At 44.2% G+C, this 13236-nt stretch overlaps 1 protein-coding gene across 1 annotated transcript in view; it reads left to right on the top strand.

Annotated features, from left to right (window-relative positions):
• Positions 1 to 13236, top strand: part of LOC146042916 (carotenoid-cleaving dioxygenase, mitochondrial-like) — a 72726-nt gene that overhangs the window by 57894 nt on the left and 1596 nt on the right. Inside the window, exon 11 of the mRNA XM_083163200.1 lies at positions 6502 to 6612. Coding sequence (XP_083019326.1) covers positions 6502 to 6612 — 111 coding nt within the window. The remainder of the gene's footprint in view (positions 1 to 6501; positions 6613 to 13236) is intronic.

Here is a 13236-nt window from a genome sequence, read left to right as displayed (position 1 = left end):
ACACAAAATGTCTGCCTCAGAGCAGTAGGTCTACAATTCTGATGGACGCATGTAGTTCCAAAACAGCTCTCAGAGTGAATCACATCTGGGACCTACTGAAACAGATAATTATAGCCAAGCAATGTGTCCAGAGGGTAACATTTCCCTTGCAGAATTTCTCTGCCTGTGGGTATTGCTTAGTCTGTTCTGAGCAGGAGAAAATATAGGCTAGAAGGTCGCCTTACTATTGTGTTGCCAAAAAGGGTGATGTCTATTAGGATTAGTTAGTGCCCCATGGGCATAAAATCCCCTCGATCAGAAACACAAGCTGTCTGTCTCGAGGCAGTAGGTATACATTTCTGATAGATACATGTAGTTCCAAAGCAGCTCTCAGAGTGTATCAAATCTGAAGCCTGCTGAAACAGATAATTACAACCAAGCACTGTATCCAGAGGGTAACAATCCCTTGCAGAATTTCTCCGCCTGTGGGTATTAATCTATCTGTTCTGAACAGGAGGGAATGTGGGATAAAGAGTAGCCTTACTATTTTGTTGCCAAAAGGGATGATGTATATTAAATATTGAATGGATTCCAAAACTCTGGAATCTTATTTCTTCACAATACTTCTCTGTATTCTTTGCATCAATCTGTTTGGTGCAGCTTATCAACAGTATATTTGCCGTCAAGCCGACAGCCAAATAAGCACTTTCAGTAAAGATTAGTGCTGTTTATACTAGCAGCTACAATATCAACACGTTCATCTGTACTGCATCAATCTATTTCGTACAGCTTATAAACAGTGTATTTGCCGTCCGTCAAGCCAACAGCCAAATGAGTACTTTCAGTAAAGATTAGTGCTGTTTTTGTAAGCAGCTACAATATCAACATTTTCATCTGTGCTTTTGACATAATTAGATTCTGTACAGGCAAACAGCCTGTTGTTACTATACCGAAGTTACTACTGGTGTGCACAAGTATTTTGTTTTATTTGCAGGTAAGTGAGATTTCATACAACAAACGCTCCCGCAGTGTGGTTGTATAGGGAATGGGGATGCAGGGATGGGGGGGGGGGGGGGGGGGGGGGGTTGGGCAAAGAAGGGAGGGGGGGGGGAAGAAAGACGTAAAAAAAGGGGCAAGTAGGGATTAGGGATCTGACTGTGCCCAATGGGCATGGGTGATCCCACCGACTTTATATACCCGTGACAATGGCGGGATTGTCTGGTTAAAGGCTGGAAAGTCCCCTTTCCCCTCTGGCAGGCTGCCCTTTTCCAATTGTCAGCTGCCACCTGGTAATGGTGGGCTTTTGTGGGTATTGTGGGGGAAGAACCCTGCCCGGTATGGAGTCAGTGAGAGAGGGAAGGTCTGTGTTACCCTTCAGTGAAAAAGCGGCTGCTGCCCTGCTTTGTATACCTGTCACTCGGGGTGGAATATTGTATCAGGCTAGGAGAGGTCACCCGTCTCCTATAATACTTTCTGACGCCCCAAGCAAGTTGCCATCATTTTAGTTGGTGGACTTTAAAGGTATGGCGGGTGAGCGGGCTTTGTTGTACACTGAGAGGGATTTACTGCACAGATCAGTCAGTGGGATACTGCTGTCAGGTTTATGTGCCAGAATCCCCCTGAATGGACAGAGTCCAGCGCAGGGTAGGTCACTGGTTTTAAAGGCCTGATGAGTGATCCCTGAGAGGTAAGGTAACCTGAGGGGGAAGGTTTTTAGTGCCGTCTTAGGTGTGCTGCTGTCCTCCACATGTATGTGATTATACAGTGGTGGAGGGTGAGCGGCACCTGTCAGGCAGAGTAAGTGTTATGGGGGATTTTAATTTACCCGACATTGATTGGGAAAACGAAACAGGTAAATCAGCAAGAAGCAATGGGTTCTTAAGCTTACTTAAAGACCAGTTTATCACACAAACGGTGGAAACTCCAACTCGTGATGAGGCACTCTTGGACTTAGTTTTAACAAATAACACAGACTTAGTTTCAAACACAAAAGTAATTGAACAATTAGGGAACAGTGATCACAATATGGTTTCACTGGAAATCAACTTCAGTAAATTACATCAAAAAGGATCTGCAAAAATACTAAACTTCAGAAAAGCGAACTTTGAATTATTCAGGGAAGCCCTAACAGGAATTGGGTGGGAAACGGTTATGGAGGGAAAAAATGCAGAGGAAATGTGGGATACTCTAAAAAAGGTGCTTGATTCACTAACTATTGAATACATTCCTAAAGTAACTAAAGGTAAATTCAACAAAAAAAGCCACCATGGTTGGACAAAGAAGTAAGGTCAGCTATCAACAATAAAACCAGAGCCTTTAAATTCTATAAAAATAACTTGAATGAGGAGGCGTTCGCAAAATACAAAGAATCAAACATAACTTGTAAAGGGGTAATCAAAGCAGCTAAAATATTATATGAAGAGTGCATAGCCACTGAAAGCAAAACCAACCCAAAGAAGTTTTTTAAATACATAAATAGTAAACGTTTAATTAAGGAAAACATAGGCCCACTAACTGATACTAGTGGAAAAAGTGTTACTGAGGACAAGGGAAAAGCAAAACTGTTAAATGAGTTCTTCTCATCAGTATTTACTAAGGGAGAGCAGACTGTGGAACGAACATTTACCACAAACGAGACAAATAAGCCAGATCTCATTGTGGATTTCACGCCGAAGGAAATAATACTGAGGCTAAGCAAACTCAAAACAAATAAATCACCAGGGCCAGATGGGATTCATCCGAGGGTATTAATGGAATTAAGGGATGAACTAGCTACCCCCCTACATTATATCTTTAGCAAGTCACTATCGTCAGGTATAGTACCAAAAGATTGGAGAATAGCAGAGGTAGTGCCAATATTCAAAAAAGGAAAAAAGGAAGATCCCGCTAATTACAGACCCGTTAGTTTAACATCAATTGTGGGTAAACTATTTAAAGGATTTTTAAGGGATGGTATCCAGAAATATTTAGATCATCACAGTCTACTCAGTGCTAACCAACATGGGTTCGTGAAAAATCGTTCATGCCAAACTAATCTACTAGGGTTCTATGAAGAGGTTAGCAAAAACCTCGATAATGGAAATGCTGTAGATGTGATTTTCCTAGATTTCGCTAAAGCATTTGATACTGTCCCACACAAGAGATTGATTAATAAAATGGAGAACCTAGGATTGGGTGAAAATATCTGCAGATGGGTAGGGAATTGGCTATGTAATAGAGAACAAAGAGTGGTTGTGAATGGTGCCGTATCAGATATGATACCGGTACTAAGTGGAGTGCCCCAGGGTTCGGTTTTGGGGCCCATTTTGTTTAACATTTTTATTAACGATATTGGGATAGGGTTACTCAGCAATGTATCCATCTTTGCGGACGATACAAAACTTAGCAAAGTCATCAAATCATCAGATGTCACCATGCTTCAAAATGATCTTGCAATTCTAGATGAGTGGGCAAAAAAATGGAAGATGAGGTTCAATGTAGATAAATGTAAGGTTATGCACCTTGGGAGACACAACCAGTGTGCAAGTTACAACCTTAGCGGAGAGGAACTGGGTAATTCCATACTTGAAAAGGATCTAGGAGTCCAAATAGACAGCAAACTAGGATGAAGTGCCCATTGTAATGTAGCTACAAAAAAGGCCAACAAAATTCTGGCATGTATTAAGAGGGGAATGGAAACTAGGGACTCAAGGGTAATTATGCCACTATATAAAGCATTGGTGAGACCTCACCTAGAGTACGGAGTACAGTTCTGGGCCCCACACTATAAAAAGGACATAATAGAATTAGAAAAAGTCCAAAGGCGAGCAACAAAGCTTATTAGGGGAATGGAGAATTTAAGCTACGGGGAGAGATTAAGCAATTTGGGACTATTTACATTAGAAAAGAGATGTTTAAGGGGGGACATGCTCAACATGTACAAGTATATCAAGGGCCAATATAAGGAACTGTCACGCACCCTCTTTTCTACTAGAAAGGAATCTAGGACGCGAGGGCATGAGTATAGATTAGAAGAAAAAAGATTTCATTCAGCTAGTAGAAAGAATTTCTTTACGGTCAGAACAGTCAAACTCTGGAACTCTCTTCCCAGAGAGGTGGTAACGGCTGGCTCATTAAATGCGTTCAAGGCAAAGTTGGACAAACATTTACTGGAGAAAAACATCCATGGGTACAAATAAGAAATATAATTTGTCTGTAAAATACCAGAACCTACCAAATCAGCAATGGATATCTATACCAGGTTGAACTAGATGGACGCAAGTCTTTTTTCAGCCTTACCTACTATGTAACTATGTAGTGGGGAGAGTTGGAGGTACTTAAACGGGAGACAAAGGGTGGAAGGACCGAGGTGGGAGGGAGAGCCAGGCAGGATAGGAGGGCTGAGGGATGCGGGAGAGCGGGTACCTGTGTGTGCACTCCGTGCACTGGGCGGCACCATAGCCGTCCTGTGGGGAAGGCTGGAGCTGCCGCGGCTGCTGTGAGCGCACCGTGCACTGGATGTCTGGAGAGAGTTAATAATAATAATAATAATAATAATGATATTTATATAGCACTTTTCTCCCAATAGGACTCAAAGTGCTTCACACATTGTCTTTACAGCTCGAAATACAAAACAAGCTTAACAGTAGATGTCAGTGAAATGCTTGAGTAAATAAGTATGTCTTTAGTCTATTTTTAAAGGATTCTATAGTGGGCGCTTCTCGCACTGTGCGAGGGAGAGAGTTCCACAGAGTTGGAGCAGCAAAGTTGAAAGCTCGACCCCCAGATGAATTCAGGGAGATTCTGGGTACTGTTAGTAGTCCTTCTTCAGTGGATCGTAGTAATCGAGTAGGACAGTAAGGGATCAGCAGCTGTTGCAGGTACCTTGGGCCCTGGTCATGTAGGGCCTTGAAAGTGAGTAAGCCAATCTTGAAAACGATTCGCCATTTTACAGGTAGCCAGTGAAGGGCATAGAGAATGGGAGTTATGTGGCAGGAGCGGGGCTGGTTAGTTAATAGTCTGGCGGCTGCATTTTGTACCAGCTGCAAGCGGTGCAATTCTTTTGCTGGAAGACCCAGGTAGAGAGCATTGCAGTAGTCTAGTCGTGATGATATAAATGCATGTATGACTTTAGGAAGGTCTTCTGAGGGAATTAAATGCTTGATTCTGGCTATGTTTCTCAGATGAAAGAATGAGGATTTGATTGTGGCTGACACCTGATGTTTAAGTGTCAGGCCATTATCCAGGACAACACCAAGATTCCGCACATGATCAGAGTTTTTTAGTGCTGTGCCCCCCAGCTTAAGACCTGTCAGTTGGCTATGCTGCCGTCTTGTCCTGTGATTTATCATCAGGACTTCTGTTTTATCTGGGTTCAGTATCAGCCAATTGGCACTCATCCACTCCTGGAGCTCAGCTAGGCAGCCATTTAAGGTTGTTATTGTGTTATCGGTGCCTGGAGCAAAGGACAGGTACTGTTGGGTATCATCTGCATAGCAGTGGTAGACCAGGCCGTGACGTCTGATTATGTCACCAAGTGGAAGCATGTATACTGCAAAAAGCATGGGAGATAGTATAGAGCCCTGTGGGACACCACAAGACAACGGCACTGGTGGTGAAGAGTATACTCCCGATGCAACTCTCTGTGACCTGCCAGCGAGAAATGATTTGAACCAGCTAAGGACTGTGCCACCCAGGCCACAGAAATTGTAGTCGCTGGGGCTGCTGCGGCTGCTCTGTGTGTCCCGTGCACTGTACGGCACCGGAGCCGTCCTGTGGGGAGGCTGTGGCTGCTACGGCTTCTGCTGCGGCTGATGCGGCTGAGACAGGGAGGCGCACAATGTCGGCGTCACTCCCTAGTAGAAACCAACGATCGTTTCACCTTTCGGCTTCTTCAGGGTTCAGGTGTGTGGTCACACATTTTCTCTATATAGTGATCCAATCTGAATAAGGTCCACTGTGTGGAAACAACTACAAATCCACAGTGCAGAACAAGTCACTCATAATATTGTACATGTAAGGGACTGTTGCAAAAGTTCGGCCCCAGCCATGTTGGATGGGTTGATCTATGTGGATAAATAGCTGCCTATCAGAGTCTAGATGCTATGGAATTTGGTATCTACTGTACATCTAACGTAGCATGATAGGTAAGGGTGCCGGATGCGGTCCCAACAGTCGGGATCCCGACAGTCATTTACCCGACGTCGGGATCCCAACTGTCAAAACGCCGACAGACAGGTGTCCGACGACCCCCATAGAGGGAGAACAGAATAGGTGGAGAGTGTAGCGAGCCACCGTGCCCGCAGCATGGCGAGCGCAACGTGGCGAGCGCAGCGACGTCGGGCTAATGACTGTCGGAACCCTATACCACATCCGATATGTAACTACATGTACACTTCATTTCATTTTGTTGTAACAAAGTCTTCTCAGTCTGCAATTATTCCTACAGTGTGTAAGTAAAATGTAGGAGGGTAAATGCAGAGTGTCACTTTGTGGTGACCATATACAGTATATTATTAATGTCCGTATTATTTTGTTTTAAAGGTTTGGCAAGAAGATGGTTTCTACCCCTCGGAGCCTGTGTTTGTCCCCAGCCCAGATTCCTGTGAAGAAGATGATGGTGTGATCCTTTCAGCTGTTGTCTCTCCTCACCAAGTAGGTTCCCAATTACAGTAGCTTATATGAGCAAGCTAGCATGACGATTGCCATTATGGACCTTGGCCCTTATTCTGGTTCACTTGCAAATGCAAAGACCTTCTCAAATGGACAAAAACCATGTGCACTGCAGGGGGGCAGATGTAAAATGTGCAGAGAGAGAATTAGATTTGGGTGAGTTATTTTGTTTCTGTGCAGGGTAAATACTGACTGCTTTATTTTTACACTGCAATATAGATCTCACTTTGAAGTAAAACCCCACCCAAATGTAATTCTCTCTGCACAAGTACCATCTGCCCCACCTGCAGTGTATATGGTTTTGCCCATTTGAGAAGGAAATTGCCTTTGCGAGTGAACCAGAATAAGGACCATTGCCTGAGCTTATCCTGTGGGGCACATAGTGTTAGGGAATTGTTGCTACCTGAGAGACTTGCCCGAGTTTTCTTAGGCTGCTGTAGCGTTTGAATGATCTTACATACTATACAGTTTATGGGGCGTACACACAGGGAGATGTGATGCTGAGCATTCTAAGTGATGCTAAATCACTCAGAATGTTCACTACACAGCACTATGGGCAGTATTCAATGAGAAAAATTTGACGTGTTTTATGGCGAGTTTGTGCTATTTTCGCGTTGGAAGGAGCATTTTGCTCTCCAAAAGTGAACCACCCTATTCAATGTGATATTTTCGCCGTCTCTCCGTGTAGCAATTCTCCATCTTTTCATGGAGAACTGGAATGTGAACTTTTAAACTAAAAGGTTTTTTTTTTTTATTTTGGTGTCAAAAAATCAGGATTTTTTTTTCTGTGAAGGGCATGCTTATAGCACATGAATATATATTTAAATAAAAAATATATATATTTTTTAAATTTTATTTTATTTTATTTTTTTACACAGAGCAGCCAGCAGGGGGCCGGAGCTCTCGAGCCGCTCATTAGATATTCATATATTCAATGCACCCGATCATTACATATGCACGGTCGGGTGCAGTGAATACTGGGTCCCCCGCTGGCTATAGGGGGGGCAGCTTGTGCTGCCTGGGTCCCGGGGAGCCCACCTCCCCTCCACATATGTTCTGGGGCAGCCAGGGAGACATTAATCTCCCTGGCTGCCACCGTCCCCCGGCTCCCTGCCAGCTCCCTGCCACGGACGCTCGTCCACTGCAGGGGTTAAGACTCGCCGCTAGTGGCGGCGAGTCTTAACCACATTGAATAGTGGGAGCAGGAGTGGCAGCGAGCCCTCCGGAACAGGGCGAGTGCATGGCGAGAGAAAAAATATCTTGCCATGCACGGAGAATAATTCTCATTGAATACAGCACAACATAGCAATGTGCCGCTGAGCGATCTGTCAGGGCCAGAGAACGCTGGCCCTGACACCGGCGATTATACATTTATCCAGCATGCTGGATATTAATCCCCGGGCAATAATGACGCGCGGGGCCGCACATCGCTATGGCCCCCTACACACGAAGCGATGTAGGGGCATCTAGTGAGATCGCTTAGAAAATGTCCCTACATCGCTCTGTGTGTAGGCCCCTTTAGTTTGGCTCAGTGCTGGTAAATATAAATCCTCCAGATATGGGCTGTCTGGTGACAAAACAAGCCACAAAAGTGCACTTATTGCTTTTTTGTAACATTTACATGATTTCCATTGTCATGCATAGTATGGTGACAGCAAAATCATTAGATGTTTGCAAATACTGTACAGTGAATTTATTTAATTGGAGCAAATGTATTAAGCCTTAACAAGGGTGATAAGAAAGTGATAAACGTCCAGCCAATCAGCTCCTTACTGACTTTTTTCAAACACAGCCTGTAACATGGCAGTTGGGATGTGATTGGCTGGGCGTTTATCTCTCTTTACCACACTTGGATGTATCTCTTGTTAAGGCTTAATACATCTGCCCCATCATTTGGTCCATACCGAAAGCAAAAAGCACAGATCAATGGTCTCCTTAGGAGTCACGCTGCGCGATGTGATCAGTTTCTTCAATGTCGCTCGCAGTGCTCTGAAATCTGCAGGATGATTGACATTCTCCTGACATTTAGGGTTGCTTCAGGGTGCATTCCCCAAAAAATGGGAAAACGTTGGCCCCCGTTTTCTGGGTGTGTCAGATGTCTGATGTTCATGCAGTTGATTGATGCTGTCTCTTCGCCTGCAGCAGCAGAACACAGAAATCAGCAGTGGATATGTTTTTACTTAACAAAAGGAAGGATGGTGATTGAATTGGTGCACAAGGCTGCCCAGATTCAAATTAGGAAATGTAACACCTCACATCCTACTTGCCTACTTTTGAAAACAAGTTTCAGGGAGATTATAGTTGGTAGTAGAATTGTGCACAGCCCCCATTGAGGGTGTGTGTCATGCTCCTTCCAAAGGGTGTGTCTAGTTCCATATATGGAGAGATTGTGAAGAGACTGTGAACGCATACCTCCCAACAGTCCCGCTAAACGTTGGAACGTCCCGGCTTTTAGGGACGTTCCCGCGTCCCTCCCGCGGTCGGTAGTGTCCCACTGGGGGGGGGGGGGGGCAGTTGGGAGCCCCCCCCAATCTGTCAGAATAGATGCTGTGCGCATTTATGCGTCTATTCAGCAGCGCAGTGGCCGAAAACGGGGGTTCAGCCTGATTTGCATATGCCACACCCTAATTTGTATACACCACTCCCCCTTTTCAGGCATGTCCCTATTCTTCGACTGAAAAATTTGGGAGGCATGTGAACGTGGTACCTAGAAGCGTGGGTGTGTACTGCGACATCTGAGAGAAATCTTTTAACATTACTTATATCCAAATGTAGATGATCCCCAAAGCAGTTAGTAAGAGCTACTGTACTATTGGGTATTGTGTTCCGAGGAGGATACACAGAAAAAGAATTGTCTGGAAACATCCCTGTGCGCCTGGGAACAGTCCTATTTGTCTGGTTCATCTTTTTACTTAAGAAGCCTCCAGCTGCTGTGTACTGGTGGATGTGTTTTTCAAATCTTACCACAAGGGGGCGTCCATACATAGCAATGATTGCTTTGGTACAGCCTACCAGAAGAAAGATAATCTCATTACTCCAACAGGCTGTGGATCATTAGGTCGACAAATATGTCTATAGTCAATAGGTCGACCACTATTGGTCGACAGGTAGTAGGTCGACACATTAAAGGGGTCAACATGCATTAGGTCGACATGGTCAAAATGTCGACGCGAACAAAATGTCGACATGGAAAAATGGCAACCTTGAAAATAATATTGTTAAAGCAAATAAAATGTTAACTTAATCTTCATGCAAAGATTATTTTGGAAAGCAGAATGCACCCCAATATTGGATTTATCATCAAAGCACCTGCATTTATAGCTACACCAGAATATTTTAATATAAAAATTTAGTACCCCTCAAGTGCACCTTGTATTGTCACCATACTACAATGCAAGAAGTACAAACAAAACTATACATGCCTGGCACTGGGGTGTACTGTATCTATAACAAGTGCATGGCATGCAGTGCATACAGGTCCCTGGGTCAAGAGGGACCCACCCGACTAGGATGGCCAATCCCAGGATCGGTGGGATCCCAGGATTTAGCCTCAAAATGTCCGGGATTTCAATTTCGGGATTAGACTGGGCGTTGTGGGGGTCGGGGGGGGGCGATTTTCTTATTATGGATGCCAATCCCGGGAATGAGCATTTTTCATTTCCGTTTCCCGGGATTGAAAAAATGGCTTCCCTGCACCCGACATACCCTACATATTGGAACAAAGTTTGGCCAGGCTGGGGTTGGCACCATGTATTGTACAATGTGCGTGATTCAGACATGACAGAGTGAAAACCCGCCCTGTGTAAATCTGCGAGGGAATTGCAAATCCATCACTATCTGGTGTCCAGGATCCATCCGCAATTCGCTACACCATTGGCGATTTTATATCTTTGCTATTTCCGTTGCCATTTTGGCTACGCATGTGCGCTTTGATCCTTACGCATGCTCAGTCATTTACTAATCAAAGAGATTTTAAATTTGAACAATAATGATCAACTCTGAATCAGGCCCAGTTTCTGAAGAAATCAGTGGAACTACAGAGCATGCCTAGAGCCAGTGAATAGTGCTATATACAGGTGGAGCAGGCTCCATCTTTGCAGGGGCTGGCGATTCTATCGCGGCCGGCTCTTGCCAGGGGCGCGCACGCACGAGATGCTCGCGCACGGCTTGTGGCTATGGAGCTGGCTCCGCCGCCTCCCCAGTTGCCCCTCCCCGCCCCACCGTCCCCCCTATCCCTACCCGTCTCCCTGAAGAGGAGATGGGCAGGATGCCGCAGCTGTGCCATCCTTAAACTGGGACGCACGTGCGTGTGAGACAATAAATAAATAGTACAATACATACAATTTTTTTCAAGTGTTCCTATGGCACCGCGATTACTCTTATCGGATCAGTTTTGAATGTTGCCATTTACAGTAGGGCCTGTTTCAGACAGCATATATTCTTCTAGGGCCTGTTTCTTAGCAGCATATATTCACTGCCTAGCGAGTGGGTAAACACATGTGGCTGCTATGGAATGTGTACGAGAACATATCCCTTTGCATGAGGCCGAAGTCATTCGATAGTCCACGACCATCAAATGATTTCATTCCCCTCCCTCCCTCTACACTGACTTTTATTTCCATCGCTGAATTATAACGTCAGCCGCCCGCTCCGTGCAGGTCACACCACACATGCGTTCCCCTGATGCTGCCCCCAGCCCTCCCTGTCCGGAGTGAACGGCTCAGCGAGTGTGTAACTTGCCGAAGCTGTTTGCTCCAGGTGTTTGCACATACGCACACTTGCACTTATGCAAACCCCTCACCCTCAGACACGGTGCTGTATTCGGACCCAAATAAACGGGTCTGATTCTTTCCCTCTGTATTTTTCTGAGCCCTGGGATACACAGATATGTACAGTCAGGTCCATAAATATAGGGACATCGACGCAATTCTCATATTTTGGGCTCTATACACCACCACAATGGATTTGAAATGAACTAAATAATACTTTAACTGCAGAGATTCAACTTTAATTTGAGGGTATTTACATCCAAATCAGGTGAACGGTGTAGGATTTATAACGGTTTCTATATGTGCCTCCAACTTTTAAGGGACCAAAAGTAATGGGACAATTGACTCAAAAGCGATTTCATAGACAGGTATGGGCTATTCCCTCATCAATGAAGCAGGTAAAAGGTCTGGAGTTGATTCCAGGTGTGACATTAGCATTTTGAATCTGTTGCTGTCGACTCTCGATATGAGATCCAAAGAGCTGTCAGTATCAGTGAAGCAAGCCATCATTAGGCTGAAAAATCAAAACAAACCCATCAGAGATAGCAAAAACATTGGAACATTCTTAAAAAGAAAGAATGCACCGGAGAGCCCAGCAACACCAAAACACCCAGGAGACCATGGAAAACAACTGTGGTGGATGACAGATGAATTACTTCCCTGGTGAAGAAAAACCCCTTCACAACAGTTGGCCAGATCAAGAACACTCTCCAGGAGGGAGGTGTATAGGTGTCAAAGTCAACAATCAAGAGAAGACTTAACAAGAGGGTGAATATAGAGGGTTCACCACAAGATGTAAATCATTGGTGAGCCTCAAAAAAACAGGAAGACCAGATTAGATTTTGCCAAACAACATTTAAAAAAGCCTTTACAGTTCTGGAACAACATCCTATGGACATATGAGACAAAGATCAACTTGTACCAGGGTGATGGGAAGAGAAGAGTATGAAGAAGGAAAGGAACTGCTCAAAACATACCACCTCTTAAGTGAAGCATGGTGGTGGTACTATCATGACATGGCCATGTATGGCTGCCAATGGAACTGGTTCCCTTGTATTTATTGATAATGTGACTGCTGACAAAAGCAGCAGGATGAATTCTGAAGTGTTTCGGGCAATAATATCTGTTAATTTTCAGTCAAATGCTTCAGAACTCATTGGACGATGCTTCACAGTGCAGATGGACAATGACCCAAAGCATACGGAAAAAGCATCCAAAGAGTTTTTTAAGGCAAATAAGTGGAATGTTATGCAATGGCCAAGTCAGTCACCTGACCTGAATCCGATTGAGCATTTCACTTGATGAAGACAAAACTGAAGGGAAAATGCCACAAGAACAAGCAGGAACTGAAGACATTTGCAGTAGAGGCCTGGCAGAGCATCACCAGGGATGAAACCCAGCATCTGGTGATGTCTAGGTGTTCCAGACTTCAGGCTGTAATTGACTGCAAAGGATTTGCAACAAAGTATTAAAAAGTGAAAGCTTGATTTAGGATTGTTTAGTATGTCCCATTACTTTAAAAAGTGGAACGCACATATAGAAACAGTTATTAATCCTACACCGTTCACCTGATTTGGATATAAATACCTTCAAAATAAAGCTGAAAGTCTGCAGTTAAAGCACATCTTGTTTGGTTTATTTCAAATCGATTGTGGTGGTGCATAGAGCCCAAAATATGAGAATTGTGTTGATATCCCAATATTTATGAACCTGACTGTATATATAGTGTTGGAGAAGAATAGGGTGTTGTATTTGTGATTTTACATTTATTACATTGTATTTCCCTTTCTCATTGTTGGTAAGGTACAATTAGCCCTAGTGTTGGAGTCATTTCAGG

The sequence above is a fragment of the Crinia signifera genome, chromosome 19 (assembly GCF_055691185.1).
Source record: "Crinia signifera chromosome 19, ASM5569118v1, whole genome shotgun sequence".
NCBI classification, from domain to species: Eukaryota; Metazoa; Chordata; class Amphibia; order Anura; family Myobatrachidae; genus Crinia; species Crinia signifera.
The sequence above is the reverse complement of the archived record's forward strand: the minus strand, read 5'-3'. Positions and strand labels throughout refer to the sequence as shown.